At 38.5% G+C, this 24491-nt stretch overlaps 2 protein-coding genes across 2 annotated transcripts; both read left to right on the forward strand.

Annotated features, from left to right (window-relative positions):
* The first annotated feature begins 484 nt into the window (after positions 1 to 484).
* Positions 485 to 6083, forward strand: MBLAC2 (metallo-beta-lactamase domain containing 2). The gene is made up of 2 exons (XM_039695687.1): positions 485 to 996; positions 2664 to 6083. The coding sequence occupies exons 1-2, from the start codon at positions 552 to 554 to the stop codon at positions 3050 to 3052; spliced, it is 834 nt and encodes a 277-aa protein (XP_039551621.1). The 5' UTR covers positions 485 to 551; the 3' UTR covers positions 3053 to 6083.
* A 5297-nt stretch (positions 6084 to 11380) lies between these two features.
* Positions 11381 to 22440, forward strand: CETN3 (centrin 3). The gene is made up of 5 exons (XM_039695686.1): positions 11381 to 11543; positions 13744 to 13879; positions 15577 to 15691; positions 18209 to 18400; positions 21994 to 22440. The coding sequence occupies exons 1-5, from the start codon at positions 11527 to 11529 to the stop codon at positions 22035 to 22037; spliced, it is 504 nt and encodes a 167-aa protein (XP_039551620.1). The 5' UTR covers positions 11381 to 11526; the 3' UTR covers positions 22038 to 22440.
* The last annotated feature ends 2051 nt before the right edge of the window (positions 22441 to 24491 follow it).

Below are 24491 nucleotides of genomic sequence, written 5' to 3' on the forward strand. Positions count from 1 at the left end.
GCTTTCCTCACAACAAAACTCCTGATCGTGTTCTGGTGGATGTGGTCCTTGATTTTCAGAGACAAGTGCCATCAGTTAAAGGGAAAAACAGATACAGAAGTACTGAACTTTAAATACTGAGGTTTTGTGGATGTCTTTTTAAACTAACTCCCGTGAAGGTAAGCGGGAGAAGACATTTTTCCTGGGGGTCACTAATAGAGAATATCCCTCTCAGCTGCTCTTCGCTCCTTTCCCGCTCCCTGCACCTCGCTGACGGCCCGTCACCGCTAGAGGGTCCCGCCACTCCCCGCACGCCCGGCACGCTTCGCCTCTACTGGCCCCTCCGCGACGGGTCTCAGTGCGGAAAGGGGCTCAAATACGCGCCCTCTCCTGCTACTGCTGAAGCCCCACAGCCCGTCCGAACTTCCCCACTGCTCAGCCGGCACCGTCACGCTCTGCCTGCCGCTACCGCAGTGGGCTGGGTCCGCGCTCGCCCCGCCCCGCCCCGCCCCGCCCGTTCCGCCGCCCGGGCGCTGGCGGGGGATTCACGGGCCCGCAGTGCCGGCCGGGCCATGTCGGCGCTGGAATGGTTCGCGCACAAGCCTCTGGGCGGCGGTATCTTTTGGATTCAGGAACGCTTCTACGAGTCGGGCAACCGGGCCAACATCTGGCTGGTGCGGGGCTCGCAGCGAGACGTGGTGATTGACGCGGGGCTAGGGCTGCGCAGCCTGCCCGACTACCTGCGTGACGCCGGGCTGCTGGCGCCGGCCGAGGGCGCCGGACCTCGGCCGCTGCTGGCTGTGGCCACCCACGTCCACTTCGACCACTCGGGCGGGCTGCAGCACTTCGAGGAGGTAGCGGTGCACAGTGCTGAGGCGGAGGCGCTGCTCCAAGGCGACAATTACGAGGCCGTCACTTGGTTGTCGGACCGGGAGGTGGCGCGACCGCCGCGGCCCGGCTGGAGCGCGCGGCAGTTCCGTGTCCTGCCCGTCCGGCCGAGTCGCCTGCTGCAGGAGGGTAAGGGGGCGACCTCGACGTGCCGAGGGGTGCGGAGGCACAGTGGTCTGGGTATTACGGAGCAGCTTCTTTTCAGCTTCTTTGCTGAGCGCCTCTTGGTTTACCCAGCTCCTCGTATATAATCATTAAATATATTAATTTTGTCACTCCTGTGGACCTAAAAGCCACCCGTAGTCAGCATGGGACCAAAAAGATGCATACTATGTTAAACCGTTTCTACCAGTTCTGAAAGTTTTGGCGGCTGTTTTTTTTTTTTTCCATATAGAATGAGAATCATTCAGTAATGTGTTAGGTGACTAATTGAGTACCCCAGGTTTATCCTTAGGCTTCAAACGGTATGTCAGCAGCCTATCCTTAGGCTTCAAACCTGACAGACCGTTTGAAGCCTAAGGATAAACCTGGGGTACTCAATTAGTCACTCAGTTTTGGTATCTGGTGATCTTTATTGTTTATAAGCTGTCAAAACATGGACAGTGCAGTTAACATAACAATTCCTGAAATATGTACTGAGAACAGAGTTTTTATTTTACAGAATTTATGTGAGTTTTGCATAAATACATTTACTGAATTTTACCTGACTTACATAAAATGTAAAAAATCACTTGTTACTGATGTAGTATTTATGGAAGTGGCTTGTTGCAGATAAAAAAAGATAATTTAGTGTCTAATGGGAGACAGTGACTAGTCTAAAACCTAAAACACTTAAACTGTACAATACTGTTCAGTAGATGTTAAAGGGCGGGTGTCAGGTGACACCTTGGGCATGGTGCTTACTCTCTTCTTGGCTTTACTGACCATCTCACATAGGTGCTGGAAAAGCAGAACTGAACTTACTGAAGGCTTCAGTAAGATCAGATGACATTTAACTATAGTAATAGTTAAATAACTACAGTGACATTTAACTATAGTAAATTAACAGAAGTTTAAGTTGGTTTTTTTCCTCAAAAAGTAGGGAGGATTATTTAAAAAAACCCCAAACTTTTGTAAAAGAGCAAGTACACTGGCTGCCAGAGTAGCATCAGAATTTCTAAGATGTTAACTGAGACATGAGACAAAATATCGTTTCAGTGGCTGGTACAATTAAAAGGCATTCACTTGTAAAAATGTGTTGACAAAAAAATGACATAATGGTAAGAAAGTTCCATTTTTATGTCTTAATGAATGAGATGAAGAAAGTGTGTGGAGGCCTGTCTTGGTTCTCCTCCAGCAATTTATATTTTAGCCTTTTGTCTTTCAGGAGTAGCAGCAGTGCAATTCTAGAGGAATTCTTAGGGTAAAAGTATAATAAATTGTGAAATACATTCTTTGCAAAGAAGAACCAGCTTAGATGTGTTCTATTTGTTTCCATTTTATTTTCTCTGCATTTGTTTCTATTTTATTTTCTCTACTGCATTGCTTTTCACATTGTGCAATTTATTAGAATATGAATATATTCCGTTAATAAAACCCAAGTTATTTGTGTTAACTGTTAGTGTAATTGAAAAATACCTTTTTGCCAAGCTTATATTTCAGACACCTCTTTGGCTCTCAGAAAGAAAATAAATGCCCCACTCCCATTGTTGCGATGTGTAGTAACGTATAAACTCTGCATATGAGTAGGTAGTTCTCTATGTCATTTAAGAAACATGGCAAATGCATACATTTTCCCGTAACAAATCTGTTTGCAGGGGATGTGATCAACCTCGGAGATCGACAGCTCACTGTCATGCACATGCCTGGTCATTCACGAGGCAGTATTTGCTTACATGACAAAGACCGGAAGATTTTGTTCAGTGGTGATGTGGTGTATGATGGATCTATGATCGATTGGCTTCCCTACAGCAGAATCAGTGACTATGTTGCAAGCTGCCGGCGCCTGATGGAGTTAGTAGACAGAGGTCTTGTGGAGAAGGTGCTACCCGGGCATTTTAACATATTTGGAGCAGAAAGGCTGTATCGATTAGCTTCCAACTACATATCCCAAGCTGGAGTTTGTCACAAGATTTCTACCTGTGCTATGAGATCCATTGCAAGCGTAGCAATTCGTGTTGCAAATTCAAGAATCACTTCTCAGTGACAGTCAATTTTGTGTGATCTGTCACATGCTGTATAACCAAATGGTTGTGAAAGCGTCAATAACAAGCAGAAGCAGTATGTGTTAACAAAAAGATGTCCAATTGATTCAGGTGAGCTTAAAAACATTCTGTTTTTTCCTGCTTTATTCATATTTTTATAAAAACTCTGTAAACTAGTAGCTTTAGCCAAAGCTATGGTTTTTCTTTGTACATTTTCAGAGCATGTTTTTACATATATTGCAATTGAAATATATTATTTTATTTTTGCTACAACTCTAGCAGATGGATATATACTAAAATGAGAGGTTTTACAGTCATGCCCGAAACCTTGTTGATGTATTACTGGACTTGTGATTATTCATCACCTGCTCAGGTTTTGACCTAACAGCTGTTGCTAAGACCTAGTATGTGCTAGGAGCAGTGCCATTAGATCAGAGCAGGAGTAACACTTACGCAGGGCTCAGTGAGCAGAAAGAGAGAATTCTTGCAGCCATTGCCACCTGTGGGTTTGGTATCTGCTGCACCTCTCACTACTTGAAGCTTTATCTTTGCAAAGTACTCATCTGGCATTTTCTTTAGAATGCACAAACACATGGAAATTCTATAGACCAAACTTTCAAGCTGGAAGCACAGATACATCAGTTTATCACAAAAGCTTCTGGTGCAGACAGACTGTTGAAGCTTTCATGTTTCCTGGTGTGGTGCAAGGAACCACTGCAGCAGGAGAGAGTGAGCAAGCAGGAGCACTCTCATTCACCATTGGCTAGGGAGCTGTTTTGCTTGTAGGCATGTGAGTTTGGAATTAGACGATTTGTGAACTAGTGAATTAATGTGTTACATTACCCTGTACAAAGTGGATTGAGCTTTTGCTGGATGTATTTATTTTTTTCCGATCAGCTTATAAAAATATTTGAAGAGTTTATTGTTCTGGAAAGCTGAGAGAAGTGGACCTTTTAAGGTGTTTGTTTATGCTAAAGTGTATTTTTATGTGATGGTGTTGTAACTTAATTGTTAATCATCTGTGTTCGGGGGGGATTGAGGCTTTAACATGATCTTACCATAGTGAAGGTGCTGCATTAAGCACCCAGTACACTTTTTATCACAAAGTGAATGTAGCTCAAATGGTTTACTGTTTGCATCTGAAGTATGTGCTGCACATGGTTGTTCTGAAATGTACAGTGTGTTGCATTGAGTTTGTTCCAAAAAATATGTTGAATATATTGAGAAATGCTAAATAGCATTGCAATTTGCTTATGAAAATTGAATGTGTGATATTTAAAAGTTGCTGAGATGGTTAGAATTTGTGTAATTATTCTAACAGTTTGTATACATTCAACTTTTTAAATGGACACTGTCAGAATTTATTTTTTTAACATAGACATATATATGTTCCTAAAAAGACTGCAAATGTTTCTCTCAAATTTTAGTGCAGTTTAACTTTTCTTGTTTGCTTTCACTTTATGCAGAAGATTTTGCCCCCATCATAGCCAATAGTAAGGGAGCCAGTTTTGAGCTCTGTCTAAGGCATGAGGGGGAGGAAGTTGATAGCCTTCTAAATGGATGCAAATTCTTGTGGAAAAAAGACCAACCTATTGCAAAATTTAAAAAGCATCTCTGTCTAAAAATTATATAAGTGAGTGTCTTAGGTAAGGCTTTTTCCATTTTATAGATGCCTGCACTCCTGCCTTTACTGTGAATATATTCTTTACTAGGATTTGTACTGACTGGTTGTTGCCTAGTTCTTCTTAGAAGTGCCTATCTCTAAGCTGAAGAAAAATTGTGAGTGGGCAGGCCATGTGAAGAGATGCATCACTTGAAAGACCCGTTATTAGTCAGTTCACAGTCTCTTTGAGAAATCCATGTACATCAATGTATGATGAGTGTTCAGTGGATAGACTTACGTCATAAAACCAAGAGGTGTTTATCTTCGCCTCAGTTGGCAGAGGAAGAAATACAAAAACAGTCTGGGAAGCAGGCTATCTCTAAAGCTTACACCAGTTATCTGGAGGATGCCGTGGTGTTACAGGTTGCCTGACAGTATTTGAATTCCTGCAAATTAGTTGAACCAGTAATACTCATTCTTTTTAAACAAAGCTTTTGTGAAGACTCTGGGAGCCCTGCTGGTAGCCCCGTGGGTTAAAGCAGTCACCACGAAATCCAAAGCCTGCCAGTATGGATGTCAAGTTGCTAAAGTTTTGTACATGTTCACTAGAAGAGTAAGATCACTTTGAATTGGCATTCTGTCTTACACTACTATCAGTTTATTTGATCCAATATTAGAATCTCTGTAGCCAGATTTTAGTGTATTGTAAAGCCTGAGCTTTTACGAGGAGACTCACAGGCGACATCAGTTCAAAAGGAAAGCATAACCTCCATCCTCCATCATTTGTGTTCAAATTTGTGCTCAATATCTCTATCAGCTGAGATCCTTAAATGGCCAGATCACTGTCAAAATGCCCTATTAAGCTATGCTTAATTCTGCTAAGTACGTAACCAAATTTTTGACTTTTTTACTTTGCCAAAATCTAGGGGATAATGTCCTAGCTCAGAAGTTATCTTTACATGCACATCACCCAAAGTGGAGTTTGTTAGTAAACTGCTGCTATAATCCAAATGAAAGTAGTTTTTTGAGGGTCATGAAATTATTTTTTGTATTATAAGAAATTCACTACTAGAGAAACAATATTTAAATTATCTTAAGTTAAAAGAACAGTTTCTGACTATTTTTGTTAAGACTTACCAAATTTTAATCATAAGAGTTTGACAGTGGTCCTTTAACACTACTTGGATTAAACATTTAAAAAATGCATTGTAAATTTAAATACTGTGTCATGTGAGCATTTAGAACTGTGTTGATTTCTTTGTAGCATCTATATATATGTTAATGCAGTTTTCAATAGACTAGGGAATTGATATAAAAATCATATGGGAAGTTTTGTTCTGTAATCTGTCAAGGCTGTTACAATGTTAAACAACAGTTTGCACCTAATTAATTTTTTTTGTGTATTATAATAATAAAATATTATAATCCTATGCAGCTAAGTAATAATTTCTAGGTATTTCTCAAAAGAAGCACTTTTCATTCTAGATGGAGTATATTTACAAGTTGCTAGCAGAATTATTTATGCTTCCAAGAAAGAAACTGCATTTAAAAAGTTTACACATTGTACATGCCCTTTGCCTTGTAAGAGCAGACATCTGTAGCCAAAGAAAAATAAAATAATGCAGCTCTGTTCAGGAGAGCTTGAGCGAGATAAAGGTGGAGGAAAAGGAGAATTTATTAATATTTAATGTTAAAAATCTAGGTCTCAGCATTCAACCAAGACTGGTCCCAGTTCCTATTTATGATTAATGCATATGTAACTTAAATCATTAAGTAGTACCTCTTGGGTCTAAAAATTCATCTATGTATTATGCAAATACTGCTACTCTATCTAAAGTCCTTTCACTTTCAAATTGAATTAGGAAGTATAGAAATTATTGAGAAGCAATGAAAAAACCCATTCATTGTGTTCTATTTTAAATTTATTTGATGTTAACTATTACACAAGGGAGCTGCTAGCCAAAACATTTTAGCTGCATTGCACTGGGTTTTCAGGGCAGGCAGAAAGCCGTTCCGAGGTGCATCAGTAGTCCAGGCACTCTAGAATGCTGTGAAGTCACTTTACTAGCTTACACAGCCACCCGTTGCTTGGCGTAGTGGGATCCTACCCCAAAACCTGCTACTGCACGTGTAGTGTCCGTAGGGTGGAAATGTCCCCTCACTGTCCTGCCCGCTTGTTGTTTAGGCTGCCCCTTGTGCAAGGACATGAGGCTTGACTCCATTTTCATCAGAAGGCTGATTTATTATGTTATATTAAAATACTACATTAAAACTATACTAAAAAGAACAGAGAGAAGATCAGAAGGCTACAAAGACAAGAATAGAATAGGAATCAATAACAAAAATCCTGTGACTGCTCACAGCCTTGGCACAGGTGGCTGTGACTGGTCACTAATTGAAAACAATCCACATGGACCAATGACAGATGCACCTGTGGCATTCCACAGCAGCATACAGTTATTGTTTACATTTCTTTCCTGAGGCCCTCAGCTCCTCAGGACAGGAAAAATCCCAGCAGAGGCTTTTTCACTAAAATATCATGGCTACACCCGCTGACCACGCCAGCTCCGTGCTGGGGGGAGCACCGGGTGGCCACAAGCCGGGCAGGGGCTGCATTTACCATGAAAACAACAGAATTGAGTATCAAATTAGAAACCAGCAGTGTTGTAAGCCTGCTCCTTGCTTTTACTGTGCTACCCAAAACCATCTTCAGCATAGTTACTCCTCACTACTCAGATTTTAAGGGAAAGTCTAATTTCACAATTTAAAAATTATTGGTTAAAGAATTATTTTAGAGTTAACTGTGCATACACGTGTCCTGGGGAGGCAATGAGGCATTCACAGAAATTAAAATTGGAAAAACAAACAATAAATTTTTTTAAAAACCCAAACAAACAAACAAAAACCAATCCCCCCCCCAAAAAAAAAAACCAAAAAAACCCCAAAACCCCAAAACTACTTGACATGGAAAAAGGCTCAGAAGCACTTCTGTTATTGTGCCAGGTATTTCCCAGCAATTTGACCCAGATGCACAAAAGAAGCACATTCATAATCATCAAACTGGCAATGATACTTGGTATGCTTTTAATATGGCTTTGTATTTTTACATATGATTTGTTCTAAGAGTGACATGAACAGAACTCTCTTGACTTGCATGAAATCTTGCCCAACTTCTCCTTTAAAAAAATCAAGATTAATTTAATCTGATATGTGATCTGATTTTGAGCAGTTGGGATGAGATTTATAGTCTTCTGCACACTCAAATTCAGTTTAGGACAACAGAGTGGTAGGATAGTTTCAAATACTAATAAAATTAGGACTAGAGAAGAATACATCTTCACTCAAAGGGAAGACAGACCTGGCAGACAGCCCCACAAATGACTTTTAAAAAGCAATATATGAGTTTGAAAATTAAGTAAAAGCCAGTAACAACACCTTTAAGTATATTGCATTATTAATTGTTTTCCTTATTAAGCTGACAATAGATATGTGTAAGGAACATGCTAGTGCTATTCTAACTTACCAACTCTATTCATAAGAGGTCTTTTTAAGATGGGTTTAACCAACCTTGAAAATGCAAGGATTTATAAGTCATTGCTACCACCACCATATTTTCAGATATTATTATTTGAGCCTGTCTTTTCTCTTTGGAATTCTTTGCATCTCCATTTCATATGCAGAATGAGCACTGCTGCTAACTTAAATCAATTTACAAAGACTGGAGCTTTGGTTACTAGAGCAACTTTTTAGCTTATAAATTTAGAAGCAGGGACCTGAATGTGGATCTCCAGTTGCCAGAAGCACCCCCAGAGTATCAGTATCAAGTATTTCACTCTGCTTGACACAGAGCAGCCAAGGCACAGGTGCACCATGAGAGAGGACAACTTGAAAGTGAAGTGCAGTCACAACATAGGCAGGGATTGTGACCCCCCCTGCAGAGTAACTTGACCTCTCAGCAGCCCAGTGACTGCAGATTAATGGCAACTCTAGTTCATGGCCAGGCCATGAAGTCTGGTAAATATGTCAGCAAGAGCAGCACACAGTACTGCTGAGTTGCTGTCCACGTTTTTCTCTACTCCCCGCGCTGGGGAGGAGTCTGCACCGGCTGAGCTGTGGCACAGCAGCTGACAGGCGGGGGGCACTGCCCAGATGTGCCGGGGGCGGCTGGGGAGCGCCTCAGCAGGAGGCAGCAGTGAGCAGCAGGAAGGCGAAGTAGAAAAGAGGGACTCGTCTTGGGAGCAAAGTCCAGAGTTTAATGACTCCAGGGGAAGCCAGCCGAGTCGGGACCACGAGGTGGGGTTACAGCCGATTATAAAGGGGGCGGAACACACAACACTTCAACCAATGAGGGAGAACTTGGGAGGGAACAAACTCGTGACAAACATGCCGGCTCGCCAATGTGACAGGGAGGGACTCTTGTTCCCGATCCAATCACCCACCGAGGAGGGGAGAACTTTCTGGAAAGAGGGAAGGGGACAGTGGGTGATGGACAGGAGCTCAGGGAGGGATTGACAGAGGGTAACCAGGGGAACAGGGGTGGAGACAAAAAACTGACACTCTCAAAAGGAGGGGTTGCCGGGGGGGGGGCGGGGGAGCCCAGGACCGAACCATTATAGCTTTAGGGGGAAACAGCACAGACCAAATGAACCATGCACCACAACACAGTACAAGAACAGCGATAACACCAGTGCAGCTCAGGCAAGAACTAAGGGCCCCTATGCTGAGACCCAGGATCAACATGCAGAGGAGGTGAGAGTAGGGGCGAATCAGTACAATTTGAGGCTCTTGGTTCAGTTGTAGGCTCCTGGTGCTACTTTCCCACACTTAACTCACCATTTGGTTAATGCTTCCTTTTCTCTCTGGACAAGTAAATGTGTTCTATGAAACACACACACACACACACAAATTAATCTGTGGTTATATTTGTCCCACAGTACAGGCTGAGGGTCAAACCTGCCAGTAATTTATGCTTTTAATTGGAAAGCTACCATCTGTAAACAGAGGTCAATTCCATACCTCTTGCCTCTGCCTGTTTGATCTGTGGACCAGGCATAATATGAATAGACAGAAAAATAAGTTTCATTTCTGTTTCAGTCAGTTTCATCAGTGTTTCAGTCACATATAGGGTGACATTTTTTTTTAAAGAATGCCTAATCCAGTGTATTGGATGTATAGTGTGGCTCTACGAAGTAATTCAAAGAAGGAAAAAAAGTCTTATTTTTACTTGACTTTGTTCAGAAAGAATGTTGTCTTGATCAAGCCAAACTCCACATATTGAACTCTATGTATTAAGTGTAAACCCATTAATAGTTTATTATTGGAAGCATAGGTGCAAAACATCTCCAAGACCTGAAGGAATCTTTCATTGTCTAAGAATTTTCAGTCTATCTAGCCAGGTTGTATAACATAGTATTAGCAAGGATCTGAATATCATAATGGTCCAGTTAGTAACACTGTAGTACATTGTCAAAGCTAGTTATGAAACAGCCCTTGTTTATGAAACAAGGCACACTGACAATTACTTTGTTACAGACCAAAGCATTGAGGCAGCACTTTTCACAAATCTGAGTTTTCTCATGAGTGATATGAGTATTTTCTTCACCCATATGTAATGTTGATTCACTGACTGTTTCACAAGACACAAAAATATTAGCGTCAATGATAACTGGAACTATACATTAAGGTCTTTAGTCTCCACACAGTACATATTGCTTTCAATCAAATTTTTAGTAAGGCAAAATCTCTACAAATGCCAGAAATGCTTCTATAAATGCCATTTTTGTGTGATCCTCCACAACCCACCGCACACTGAGCAGTCGGACTGAGCAGTAGGGAGCAGGTCCTGGGGCCACAGGGAGTTCTTCTGACACAGCCACCACACATCCAGGCTACAGCAAGGCCAGCAGAAGTGTTGACCACAAAAATCAGATTTGTTACCCAGTGTGCAGTAAGCCAGTAATTACACACTTGAGGGAGATATGGATTCTTTATTTTAGAGTGGCAGAAGCCTGGGTGCTGCATGGTATTCCATGAATCAAGCACACCAACTATCAAAACCTTTTAGTATTTACACATTTTAGCAAACAAATGCATTAGGCTTCAGGTTACATAGTTCTCTTAATAATGATTATTCTATCTTCTGTTGTTAATAATTCTCTTACTTCTCATGCTAATTAGTCCACATGCCCAGTCGTTCTCCTGAGTTGGTGGGCAGCTTGGTAAGTGGTCTGCTGGAAGTGGAGCTGATTCAGCACAATTGCTGAGTTGCCTTTAATAATTTATTCCATATGTGGGGACGACTGCCAAATGTCCTTGTGGCCAGGAAATTCTGAATTGTTTGTCTGATATCACTGAAATACGTCGTGACCTAGAGCTTAACAAGGAAATTCCAACAAAAGATTTTTCTTTCTAACCCCTGGAAATCACTTTAAGTTTGCTTTGTAGCATCTATCTGTTTCAAGGATTAAATCTCCTTTCTTGTTGATTAGGCTTGAAAATAAAGATCAAACATCAAGCAACATCCTTCCTTAGAAAAGCTTTCTCGTGTTGCCCGTTTCGCAACAAAAGCGGTTCGTCGGCCGAAGGCGACGCCGGAAGCCAATGCCCGCTCAGAGCAGGGACCACCCCTTCCGCCCTGAGTGGCAGAATTTCAGCCAATAGCAGAGCGCCTAGGGCTCGCAGGCGGGAGTTTATCGACTCTCGGCCAATCAGAGGTAGGTACTTGGTGGGGCCGTGGCTTGAGCGGTGTCGTCTAGGCCAGGAGCGCGGCGTCGTCAAGGCCAGGAGCGCGGCGTCGCCGCGTCTCGGACGCGGAAGGCTCGTGCGGAGGGGAGGCGGTGCGTTTGCTGGACCCGCCTGCCCGCCAGCGGCACGATGAGCCTGGCCCTCAGGTCGGTACGAGCACGGCGCTTCCCTGCTTCCCCCATCCCCGGAGCGCGGATGGGGGTCCCTCAGGGCCGCACCGCCCCCGTTCGGGAGGTGTTGGCCGAACGTGGAGCGCGTCAGGCCGTGGTGGGGCCTGGGTGTCATTCCCGGCCTCCAGCCCATCACATCTGATCCCTTTGGCGCGGCCGGGGCCGGATCAGGCCCGTCTCTCTGTCGGAAGAGGGAGGGGTTCGGCGCATCTGGCCTTGGGAGGTTCTCTTCTGTGTTGTCTGATGTGCTTTCAAAAGGCCTGTGAATAGGCATAAAGTTAAAATTCTCGGCTGTGTTTTGTTTATAAATTCTGGTTTAGTAGCTGTTGCATAAAGGACCTGGCAATTTCTTGTCTTCAAGTGTAATGAATACGCATACATGGCAACTGTTACCCTTAATTTTCAAGTCTAAGAACTTCATGGTTAATATGGTTAAAGTAGTTGCAGAAGTGGCACTAAACTGCTTGCATTTGAGTACTGCATTTCCTTTTGATAAATTATTTTATGCTAAGCATTAAATGAACGCTTAAGTGCCCTGATTGCTCTTTCAGAAGAGCTCGGTGTTAATCTGCTTTTACATTTATAAATGGATTTCTTAATTGTAGCTCACAAAATCTGGGCTCCCTAGATCTGAACTACTCTCCCAGTCCTAATTATGTAGCAAGCTCAGAGTTAATTGTGATCCTTCCAAGAGCTGTAGTAATCCAAAGCCCATGTGAAATCATACTGTCTCAGTTGGTCTGTTAAGGACATCTTACTCGTTGAGGGTAATGTGGTTTGAAGCAGGCTCAGCTTCTGCGGCTTGCACTCTTCATGCCTGTATTTGGGATTTTAGCTTCAGTGGTTGTTGAAAGCTAAGTGTAGATAAGTGTTTAATCTTAGGACTGATCAAAATTAGCAAATTGTCAACAAAGAAGGGCATAAAGTAGCTTATTAGAGGGGATTTAGAAAGTTAATCTTGCAGTTTTCTGATCAGTAATGTTTCTGCATTGTACACTAGGTGATGCAGCACTCATTCTGCCTCTGGTGCAAAAGGAGAAATGAGCATAAAAATCCTGCTCCTGAGAACAGGTTTATAACATAAACTATACAGTAATTTAGGTTAGGAAGGACTTATGGCAGTCATCTAGTCCAGCTTCCTGATGAAAGCAGCTTCTACATAAATCTGGCTGAGGATGCTAAGCACCTTTTATAGTTAGGTTCAAAAAATTCTGATGATGGAGACTCCTTCCCAGTGGGACTGTTCTAACACCCATGCACTGAGAAAATGTTTTCCCTTAGATCCAGCTGCAGTTTCTCCTCCAGCTGCAGTTTATTTCCTTAAATTTTGTAGTTATTGTCTCTTGTCCTTTTACTGTGTTCCTCTGAAAATATAAGCTTATTCCTAGACTAGCCAAAGAAACGGGGACTGTCTTTGAGCTAGATTTGCTGATTTGGAGGGCTTGTCTGTTGTGTATATACCAAAACAGAGCAAAACATCTTCAAAACCTGTGTATATGTGTGATCTAAAGGATTTTAAAAAATCCTGTAAGTACTATTTGTCTGAGAACTGTTACAGGCAACAAAGCTGATTTGTATCACCTAATACTAGCTTTAGTAACAAGACTGTTTGGCCTAGTTTGGCTTCCACTGCCAGCCCCCAAATTTATTTTATTTTTCTAAGCTACAGTGTAGAAACTAATTGTTTTCATGAGTAGTATAATTTCAACTGCTAATCTAGTTTGTAACCTCAAGAAGCCTTTTGAACTGGTACTGTTAAAAGTGCCTGTGGCACTTACCTTGTGGTCATCATTTACAGCCCTTACCTTGTTGCGTTCTGGTTCAGAGTTGTGTAGCATCTTGTGCTTGGGTGTTGGTAATTTTTCTAACCTCAAGAAGCCTTTTTAACGGGTAATTTTTCTAACCTCTTTTTTTTGTTGTTGTTGCTGCTTATTAACAAAAATGCCTGTGCTGGTTTTATTTTGGGTGGGAGACAAGAGGTGTCATTCAGATTTCACAAGGTAATTGTCTGTTTCTAATGTAATTTTCAACTGGGAATACAAGCTGTGAAAATATTGACTAGGTAAGGTACTGATTTCTAAAATTATGGTCATTTTCTTATTCGTGGAGAAGGTTGTCTACAGTGGCATCTTCCCAATAGAAATGTGTTACACTATGTTTCCTTTTCATTATATAGGAATGAGTTCTCAGTAGATAAAACTAAAAAGAAGAAAAGAAGAGAACTGACTGAGGAACAGAAGCAAGAAATTAAAGATGCCTTTGAATTGTTTGATACAGACAAGGATAGAGCGATAAATTATCATGAATTAAAGGTAGAACTTTCCTTTCATTTAAGCAGTTTTATAACTGATAATATATCTGTTCTATAGTGAATTCTTAAGAAGCTGTATCTTTAAAAACTTCCTTCAAAATGTGTTGCTGGGTTAAAGGAGCAAAGGAAAAAAAATAAAAACCAGGAAATATTCTCTTAGTGTAAGGATAAGCTTTTCTTCCCACTTAATATAGTTCATGAATAACAGAATTGCTATAGAACTCTGAATAACCGTGGTGTAATTGCTGACTTGGCATAAGCTTGGACAGATGGAAAAACTGTCCAAGGATAAGCTTGGACAGAGGGAAAAGCTGCTGAAAAACCATTTGATTATTTTTAAAGACACTGTATAACTTCAAGCCTGGTGTTGGTTTCAGATGTGTAAGTAAAAGATGTAAATCAGATTTGTAAAACTGTTGACTACAAGCCAAAGCTTACCTGTATTTTTCCAAAGAAGGCCTATGATTTGTAGGAATAAGGTGTGCTTTTTGAGGGAGGCTCAGTAGTTGCCCTTCCCAAAGAAGGATGCTCTTAATGATAGCTATTAGCAGATGGAGGTTAGGATCTCTTTCTAAGTAAGGCTTCCCACCTGAAAGTCTACAGAGTAGTAAATGGGGTTCACTAAACTCACCTTAAATCCTTCATGCATTTTTATTCTAATTTAGACATTAAGAACCAAAAGTAGCTTTGGAGAGGCCAGTGTTTCAGTCACATATTGGATGAGGTTTTTTTTTGAAAGAATGCCTAATCCAATGTATTGGCTGTATAGTGTGGCTCTACCAAGTAATTCAAAGAAGGAAAAAAGTTTTACTTAATTTGCTGCTACAGGAATGTGTTAGATAGAACAATTCTCTTCTCTTTATTTAATTTATTTTATCTTTGCTGAAAGTCACTGTGACTAGGGTTGTGCTGGGCATTCTCTTGGTTATAACCAATATGGTTTTTCTGTTTATGGTATGCTTTGAATTCCCTGTCATGATTGCTTGAAAAGCTCTTTCTTAGCTGTCTAATCAAATACTGTCATCCTGAAGCTTATACAGTGAAACAGCAGAAATACATAAAGAGAAAAACTACTTGTCTCCTTCTCTACAAAATCAGCATATAGTATGAATTTTTGAATAACTACTTCAGTGGTTTTCCACTGTGTGTGGTTAGCTTGTCGGTTTGGAGGAGGTTAGGGTGCTGTGTGCTGAGCAATTGCCTTCTAAGGCGAAATGGGAAACTAAATGTGGACTTCAGCACTAATGGAAAAGTAAAACGTAGGTTGGCCTCTGTGGCTGACTAGAAAAGCAGTTAAAAGTCTTGTAGGACTTGTAAATCCATGAACATACACACTTGCATACAATTTCCAGAATGATTTTCAGTTTTGTCTTAAGAAGATCAGATTTTGAAATTATTTTGGAAATGAGGAATCAATTTACTTGTCCTAAGATGCGTTTGGTCCAGTCTGCAAAATCCTTGAAAATACAAAGTTGTTTTTTTTTCTCACTGTAACTAGATATTCCATTTCCTAATAGTAGTTCTAAATGGTTTTAATATCCCAAGCTATTTTCCTTTTATTTATTTATTATTGTTACTAAACCATCGATATGCTCTTTCTCTCTTGGGCAAGAAGGTAATTAGTGAAATTAAAAGGAAAATCTGTTAATCTTTATTTTGATCCTTATTTGTGATTGCACTTCCTTTTTATTCCAAAAGGTGGCAATGAGAGCCTTGGGTTTTGATGTGAAAAAAGCTGATGTCCTGAAAATACTTAAAGATTATGATCGAGAATCAACAGGCAAGATCACGTTTGACGATTTTAATGAAGTTGGTATGTGATTGTGTTTGTACCTCTAGAGATATTTAGCCTATAGTAGCGAGTAAAATTTCAAAGCTGTACTTTGTGGACTTCTTCAGTTGTTTAAGAAATAGAAGTGGGAGATTTCATTTAATATTTTGTTTAATATAGGTCAATAGTAAAGGAAGATAGATATTTGTTTTCTGAATTCTTAATTTGATATGTAGAGATGAATGATAGCTACAGTATAAAAGGAAGTATCTTTCAAGCTTACACAGAGGAATAAATGCTAGTTTAAAGTGTAGATGTTCTTGTCTTGTTCATGGATCTCTCTAAGATTCTTCTTCCTGCTGCGGAAAAGGTATTTGGCATTGAATTTCATGAGAAGGAGTGCAAACACAGAGAAGCAGACTACAGATTTCATATATAAAAAAGATTTAGAGAGGTTGAAGTAGATTTTAGATATTGTACTACGAGGATTTTCAGCTGTTGATAGAGCCCGTAGCACTAGTTCTGTCTTTGTGAAATTTTATGTACTTTGAGTTTGTAGTGGTCTGCAGAATTTTAAGACTTGATGTTTCTTTGAAGATTTTAGGGGATTTTTGTTATGTATAATTTATGCTTTTGTATACAATTTATGTTTACCAAAAAGCAAACTGTATGGGTTTACATTTCTAGCTTATTATGTCCATTATAGTTCATTATGTTCATGATAGTCCATTTCTTCAAGGTCTTGAATTTATGTAGATTTTATGGAACAACCATTTTATGGAACCCAACCCCCCAGTACCTGTTCTTGGCTACAAATAGCAGTCATCTTAATGTATTAAAACAATTAGTGATTGAAATGTGGCAAGTTTTAATTGTTTTACAGATTAGTACTGGACGAAATGTCTTGTTAATGGTAGGTAATGTTTTTATAGTTATATTCCAAGTTAGAGAATATTTGTTTTGGTTCTTTTCTGATTTATAAAGTCTGTGTGGAAGTATTAGGAAGAAAATGACTGTATTCATTTGAGAGTAATACTTGTCTTAAAATTACATATTACATTATGTAATATTATATAAAATTACTATACTGTAATTACCGTGCAATTACTTTTTAAATTCCTGATGTTGAGTCCTGTTAATTCTTTCCTTGTTCTGTCCTGGCTATCAATATCGACAGTCATTAAGTGCTACAAGAAGCCAGGAAATTCTTGTAGAAAGCACAGTACATATATACTTAGAAGGGGACTGAACCTGTTGGAAAACTTTAGTTGAAATAGCATACTACTGTGGTGCCATATGACCTTGACACAGAATTAAATATGATATCACTTCTAACAAAAAGACTGAGGAGTTAGATAAAATAGGTTATTGAGACATTAACTGTGATGAGCCCCTGAATGTTAAAGCCTGTAAGCAATTCTTGAGCCATCAATTTCTCTTAATGTAATGTTCAACTGAAATACATAAGGATGCTATTATAATTTGTCTTCTGTAGTTTTGTATTTAGAGGCATTTTATTATTTTTCAGTTGTCTTTTTTGCCACAAAAGGTAACATTTTTCAAATGATGTAATACTGTCATGCAGCACTGTTGTTTTAAAAAAATATTTAAAGTTAGGGTAAATCTGCAGATATATAAACTTGATTGCTGTCGTTGGCTTGTATGAGCATGAAAAATTCTTTCCTCTCAAGTTAGCTAAGCCAGAGCAGACATTCCATCTGCAGTTAGTAGCAGATGGTAAGTGGTTCTTTCTGTGCAAACAGTATTGATGTGATTTTAATGGCTTGATAATACAAGACTAGCCCTGCAGTACAAGACTGGCAGGTCCAAAGATATAGAGATACATTATCATTGGTTGGTCTGAAGTAATTACTAGAGAAATATTTCATCAGGCAAGTTTGTATTTTATGTTGCAGAAACTGACAAATGATTGTCTTGAAAAGAACAATAAAGGCTGAAGAATCCTTTCAGAATAAACATCTTGTGATTCATAGCAGCATTCTTTTCATAACCCCTATGCTTAATCTTTTTTTGTTTTCAGGTTTAGGGGGCTGGGATGTTGGTTGGTTATGGTGGCTTTTTGTATTAATGTGGCTTTTTATTTAAATGAGAGGTTCCATGTAGATGTTTTTCTTCACTTACTGTTTCAGTGTTCTTCCCAGCTCAAAACTCTATCCTGATTAAAACATGTAAAGTAAAAAAATTTCTCACCTTCATCTGAAAGAGCTGATCATGGTTTTTTTCTGAAAATTTGGAATTTTGAAAGAGAGACATCTTGTGTATACTTTAAATTCCTATTGGAAAATGTGTGGAAAGAGTGACTGTGTCTGAACTGCCATGCAGCTTCTACTGCAACAGTTAAGTCCCAAAGAGCAACTTGGGAAAGCAGAGGTAAGAAAGAGAGGTCAGACAAAAGCCAAACAAATATGCATATTTAATTCTATAGAAATGTAAGAACAGGCGAAATCAGACGTGTTCTTCATATTGTCCTACTTTACAAAGGTCATTCTAAGTTTGCCTTTCTGATTTTTTAGTCTAACTTAAGTATCCTTTTTGCAGTGACAGATTGGATACTGGATAGAGACCCACAAGAAGAAATACTCAAGGCATTCAAATTATTTGATGATGATGACTCTGGTAAAATAAGTCTGAGAAATCTGCGCCGGGTTGCTAGAGAATTGGGTGAAAATATGTCTGATGAAGAACTGCGGGCTATGATTGAAGAATTTGATAAGGATGGAGATGGAGAAAGTATGTGTTAGCAAATATAACATCATATCATCTTGTTCTTAATTTTGTTCCTTTTTTAGGTGTTATTTTGTTGTGAAAATGTCCTCTTTCATTTCCTTCTAGATTCCTTTCATCTCAAGCATAATTTAGCTTACAAATAATGCAGACAATTGCTTTTGACAGCTGCTAATCCTGGAGTTTAAGAATCATATTGATTCACCACCAACTCTTATTCAGCCAATGTCTATTAAAAGATGGGTGAAAGTGTAGTTGAAAGTAGAAGTAAGAGAGATTCTGTGTGCCTACGTTCCATTTTTATTTCCTTATTAATCAGTAAAAGCAGTAAAGTGCTGAGAGGAAGTCTTTTGGTCACTTACTCAATATATCTTAAGTGTCAATGTGTCCTTGTTGTGATTTGGATTATTAAGCTAATAAATCATGCTGGAAGTAGCCTGGGTCTGTGTAGGATCAGCTTGCATGGCTCTTTAACATACTTCTGAGCTTCGGAGTGCTGAAAAGCGTACTGTGAAAAATGGCTCTTCAACTGACAAGGTCCAGAGTAGGCTGCAGAAGTGATTTACTAGGTAGATAAAGAATGAAGTAGTAAGTCAAGTTTGATACTATGCTTGTTAAATCATTGTGGACACTGAAACTTAAAGAGTTTTCCACTTGCTTCAAAACAACCTTATTTTTACATCGGAAACCTTAATACCTGAATTTTGAGGATCACTCACTTAAGACCTTGCACATAAAGACTGTGTCAGTCCATCGAGCACCATTCTTACAGTGACTCATATCTGAGATTTCTCTAGCAGGTCATCAGTTTATCCTGTGACAATGATATTTATGCTTGTAAGCATATGTTGGGCTCAAAATGCACACGTAGTATGGAAAAAATTGTGTTGTCAGCCTTTTGACAGATAGTCTTCTGTGCTATTCAGTTTAGAGGGTATTTTTTACAGTCATAGCTGTAGAGTTGAGTGAAATTAGAATTCTTTGTGCAAATATGTTTTGTCATTTGTTGATCTCCTGGAGATGCCAAATGAGATGTCAAAATTGTGGATGAATTTTTTTTGTCACATTGCTATTTGGGTACTACATATGGAACATATACCATTAGCTCCTTTCAGGAGGGTTATTGAGTCATTATTTTGTGTCAGTGCTACATTTTTTAAAATCAAATTGATCAGCTACGACTAAGTGGCTCACTTGCCTCTTATTCAGTCATCATTGTCTTTGTTAGAGCAATCAAACAGAAGATGGAATATGGAAGATTGACAGCATAATGTTTGTGTGTGGTGCTGTTTATCCTTAAAGTTCTGTATGTTTTTTGTTCCTTAAAGAAAACTGAGGCTGTTTCTAGCTTTTCAAGATTTATTCTGAGAAAGTTAATGATTCTGTGAATAATTTGTCTTCAAACACCTGGCAAATGTGGCAAAATCTTGCTGTCATTTAATTCTCCTTTTCCTGCTCTCCAAAACAAATTTGAAACTGTTAATTGTTAGCATTTTTATAGATATATCAAATACAGGAATAACACCATTATTATGGTGTTATTCCTGTATTTGATATATCTATTTTTTATTGATATATCAAATCAATTGATATATTGATATATTTTTATTGATATATCAAATACTGGAATAATACAGGAATAATACCACTTTTACTGGTTTAAACCCTGTATTACATTTGAGAGATTGTTTTGCTCACAATGAACTCTTATGTTCCCAGTAAAATCACTGAGCTCTACTGGTAGAGTACAGTACTACACAGATTTCTGTAAAAGAAAGTATATTTGATGTATTTTTGTCTCCCTTAAATACATAAATAATCTTACTTTGGTGTTCCTGGGTTTAATAATTTCTTCTGGTTTTGAGCACAACTGACTTGAAAAACTGTGTGGTGTCAGTTCATGCAGTTTTGATCCTCTTGTGTGGATGCAACTGTAGGAAACACGATCCAATCTCATGTCTTGGATTTTTGACACAAAATTAAGACACGTACCCAAACCCACCACTGAAAAAATATGCACCTTTAACTCTCAAGATTCTAAGTCAATATTTTCTTTCTGTTAGCTGTGATTCTAGTTTGTTCTTTTATGGTTACTTATGTCATGGAGTTGAGAGAAATATGATGCCATGGAAAACAGTTCTGCTTTCATGGTGCTTAACTCATGAAACAGATCCTATATCTGAAGGAGACTAACTGGGATTACTTTGCTTACTGGGAATTGTAACTACACTGCTTTTTGAAGTTTCTTTGAGTGTTGCAAAATTTGTCATTATAGTGTTGTATTTCCACATTGCAGCATTATTTCAAGGATGTTGTAAACCAGAGAATATTTCTGAGACAATGTTTGAATTTGTGCTGTTACTATGTTGTTACTGTGATAAAGCTGTGGAAATGTTTTTAAAGTCTTACTGTATTTTTGTGTCTTAGAACTGGATGTAGCTATGTGATGGACTGGCATTTCAGAGCATAGGGACCTAAGCTAGACTAAATATACTTGTTTTCTATTTTCTTATATACATCACAGCAGGACATATGTAGGTTTTTCGATTTTTTTATTCTTTAACATAGTTGAATTTCTTTTATTTTCTTCTAGCTGTGAATGTAGTTCCTTCTTTGCAGTGTTTTGTTTAGGAATAGCTTGGGCTGGGATGGACAATTGCCTGGGCTTTGTACGTATCTTGTCTTTTCCATACCCCCATCTTACTCTAATCATTCCCCAGAACAGTAATTAGTTGCACAGTGAACACGTTCACTGGTTCACTCTCTTACAGGGGCTATGTTTTAACGTATGAGTAATATCAGTACCTCAGGTATAACTACAACAAAATAATTAATGAATGCTAATTAATGTATTATTATGACTTAATTTCTTTAAGTGCATTTGTGTAAAATTTTTGTTAATTATAAATGAAGCATGAAGAAAGCTCAGGTGGGGAAAGGCTCATCAAATGTCCATTTTAAATCTAGCTAATTTATGGAATAATTGCTAAAGCATATTAAAATTTGTTTTCGTTAGGCAGGAATAGCATTGTTTGATCTGTGATGGTAAATCGGATGTAAATGTTTTGAATTGAGATTTTAAGACTAAAACTGGATTCAGTCCTAACTAACTAAGGTATTGTTGCTTGAGAAGTACTTACTTAATAAAATTTAGATACCATTCTTAACACTTTTGTAGACCTTTAAAATAATACTATTTTGCATGAGGCATCTCATATATGTTTGTTGGGGATTTTTTTCCTATCATATTTCACTTTTAGAATATTTTTACTTTTATAATAGAAATAATAGTAATTATAAGTGAGCTAGATTCTGGGTTTAGTATTCCACATAATAAAGTTTGCATTCTAGCTTCATGTTACATGAAAAGCCTGTGCAAAACCCTTGTTCTAGAAGCAAATTCGTAAACACTTATAGTAATGGATCAGATGCAGCAAATATTAATAGAGAAGCCTTTAAGTAATTTAAGTATTTTTTACTTCAATTTTAAGTAAAAAAATAATGCAGATATGCATTATTTTATTTTAAAGTTTATTGTTATTTGCTGTTTGTCTAATGAATTTTTTTCTTTTTTTTCTTTTTTTTTTCTTTTTTTGCAGTTAATCAAGAAGAATTTATTGCTATTATGACTGGTGATATTTAGCATTAGAAGAAAAGAAATTAACTGACCACAAAAGGGAGGAGTTGTTGGCAGCTTCTGTTACAATGTTCTGTACTTTCATTTATTTTGGTAGCTGGAGTGGTGCAGAAAGTAAGTTGTCACAGGACCAAAATAAAAACGGGTTGCATGCACTGATAATTCAGTACTTTGTATCATTAAATATTTATCATTAGGATAATTGATGTAATATTTTAGAACAAGTAAATAATGCTGCATTTCAGAATATTTGATTAACTTTGTAAAATAGCCTTGTCTCAAATTTCTAATTTGTGTCATATATTAGCCTTTTGAGGTTATTGACTTTGTGTTAGCATTAGTTGTGGCCTTAGTTTTGATACATAAGTTTTGAAAAACTTCCATTTTAATAAAACATTCTTTACTACTACTGGAATGTCTTATTATTTTAGTTCAATCTGGGCTGAGCTAGAAGAGACAATGAATCAGAGAAAATGTTTGTTTTTTTTTCTTTTTTCATTCATAAGCTTTTACTTCTGCTCTTTAGATGAACTGCAACATTAAATGGGCAAGTATATGCATCTTCAAACATGCCATTTATTAACTGTTCCCCCTGTGTGATAACAAGTGACATGCAACTATGCATGATTTCAAAACATGCTTAAATCACTCAGATGTCAGCCAGTGATTCTCTCTCCAGTATCCACAGTTCTGATAGTTGTGGAGACAATGACAGTGGCAAACTTCTTGCAAGCCAGCAGTATGCTTTAGAATCTAATAGCAAAAACGCCCCATGTGAAATAGAAAATACATTTTTAAAATCCATTAAAAAGCTTGCAACAAACCCCCACAACTCCTAACTAGTATTTTGCAATCTTAGATTTGTTTGGGAGGTAAATGTTTAGGGGAAAAAATTCAGTGTTTGGGACTGAGCCTATGGACAGCTCTTAACAATATTTTCTAGGATCAGTACAAGAATTGTCCAGTTCAGTAGCTTCTGAATTTTTTTTAAATTTTTTTTTTGTCAACTATTTAGGGGCACTTTTAGTTTCTGCAGACAAAGTGATAAAGAATGGGAAAGGTCTGTTTGTAGTCTTCAAAAAACTTTTTCCTCAAGAATCCTACCTTTAAATGTGCCAAGTGTTCTAACATGCTGCAGTGGTCTTTAGGGAGATGGTACCCTCTCTGTAGATGGCTGGTGCTTATTTTTTGATAGGTGAACACTTACTATGTGTAACTCTTCCAGTAAGATATACTGTTTGTCTTCTGAATTGAGGCCATATTTCTAGCTTTGGCAATATACTTGGTAAACCTTACTTGTTCTTGCAGACACAGCATCATTTGTTAGAGGCCAGGTAACAATAGCTGTAAGGGTCCATAAACAGAGGCCAGTGACCTGGAGAGAGGTCTTGTAAGTCACTCAGACTGTGGGAGTGTCACAAAAGAAGGGAAAAAGAAACTATCAGAATAGTGATGCTATTTTCTCAGTAGTACTTGCACTAGTGTCTCAATGTTTGGTTTTACTTTTTTCCTTCATTGTTCTGGAGATGTTTGCATTTCAAAACAAAATGTGCTGCTGACTGTTGATCTTGCAGTTTTGTGTACTGGGATTGTTGCAATTCCTGTTGACTTTCCTTGGTATTCACCAACCTGACAATAATTAGGTCAGATCAGAGACCAGAGCATAGTAAGACATAATCTCTAAATTTGCAGCTTTCAGCTCAGCCCCAGCTTTGATACTACATTTATTTCTCTGTGCTTTGTGGAGTTCACACCTATCCTGGTACTTTTTTTGTAGTTCTCTTGGTGTATCATAGGATACAAATTCACAGTTTTTTCTTTTTATACTTTGCCTGATATCATAGAGGAGGCAAGTAATTTGGTGGCACATTTTATCATCTCTGTTGTAGAATACTGTCAAGGGGTCATCACTACATATGTAATAGGTGTTGCATTGAATGTGTCCTTTATTTCTAGACTTGCAAAAGTGGGTTAGGGTTAAATGAACAAGGTCTGGCTTGGAGTACCAGGAACAGATGTTCCTCTGTCACCTCTGCTATGGAAGACAGTGATGCCTGGTGGAAGTCTAAAAATGGCAGCTTAGTGTCACCAGTGTGTCAGACGTGAGATACACACACGTGATCAGGGTCCAAGAAGAAAAAGGTTTTTATTCTGTGTGTTCTCCAGCTTATATACCCTTAACAAAGTGTGATCTTAAGTCGTTAACTACATCACAATAACTTAGTGTATTCATTGTTGCAATGCAGTTAATGTCAATATAATTGGCAAAAGTTTTACAGAAATTTAATAAGGCACATATACACATCTACTTAGGCATGTAGCTGGGCTTACAAAAATGTTCATATATCTTTTCTAATCTTTTCCATGCTGACGGCCTTGTCTTCTTCCTTGCTATGGATACACTCAAAAATCATTAATTGTTATTTTTTCTATTAAATCAGCTTTGTTTGCAGGCCAGCT

Source organism: Passer montanus, unplaced genomic scaffold (assembly GCF_014805655.1).
Source record: "Passer montanus isolate IOZ18808 unplaced genomic scaffold, ASM1480565v1 scaffold91, whole genome shotgun sequence".
NCBI classification, from domain to species: domain Eukaryota; kingdom Metazoa; phylum Chordata; class Aves; order Passeriformes; family Passeridae; genus Passer; species Passer montanus.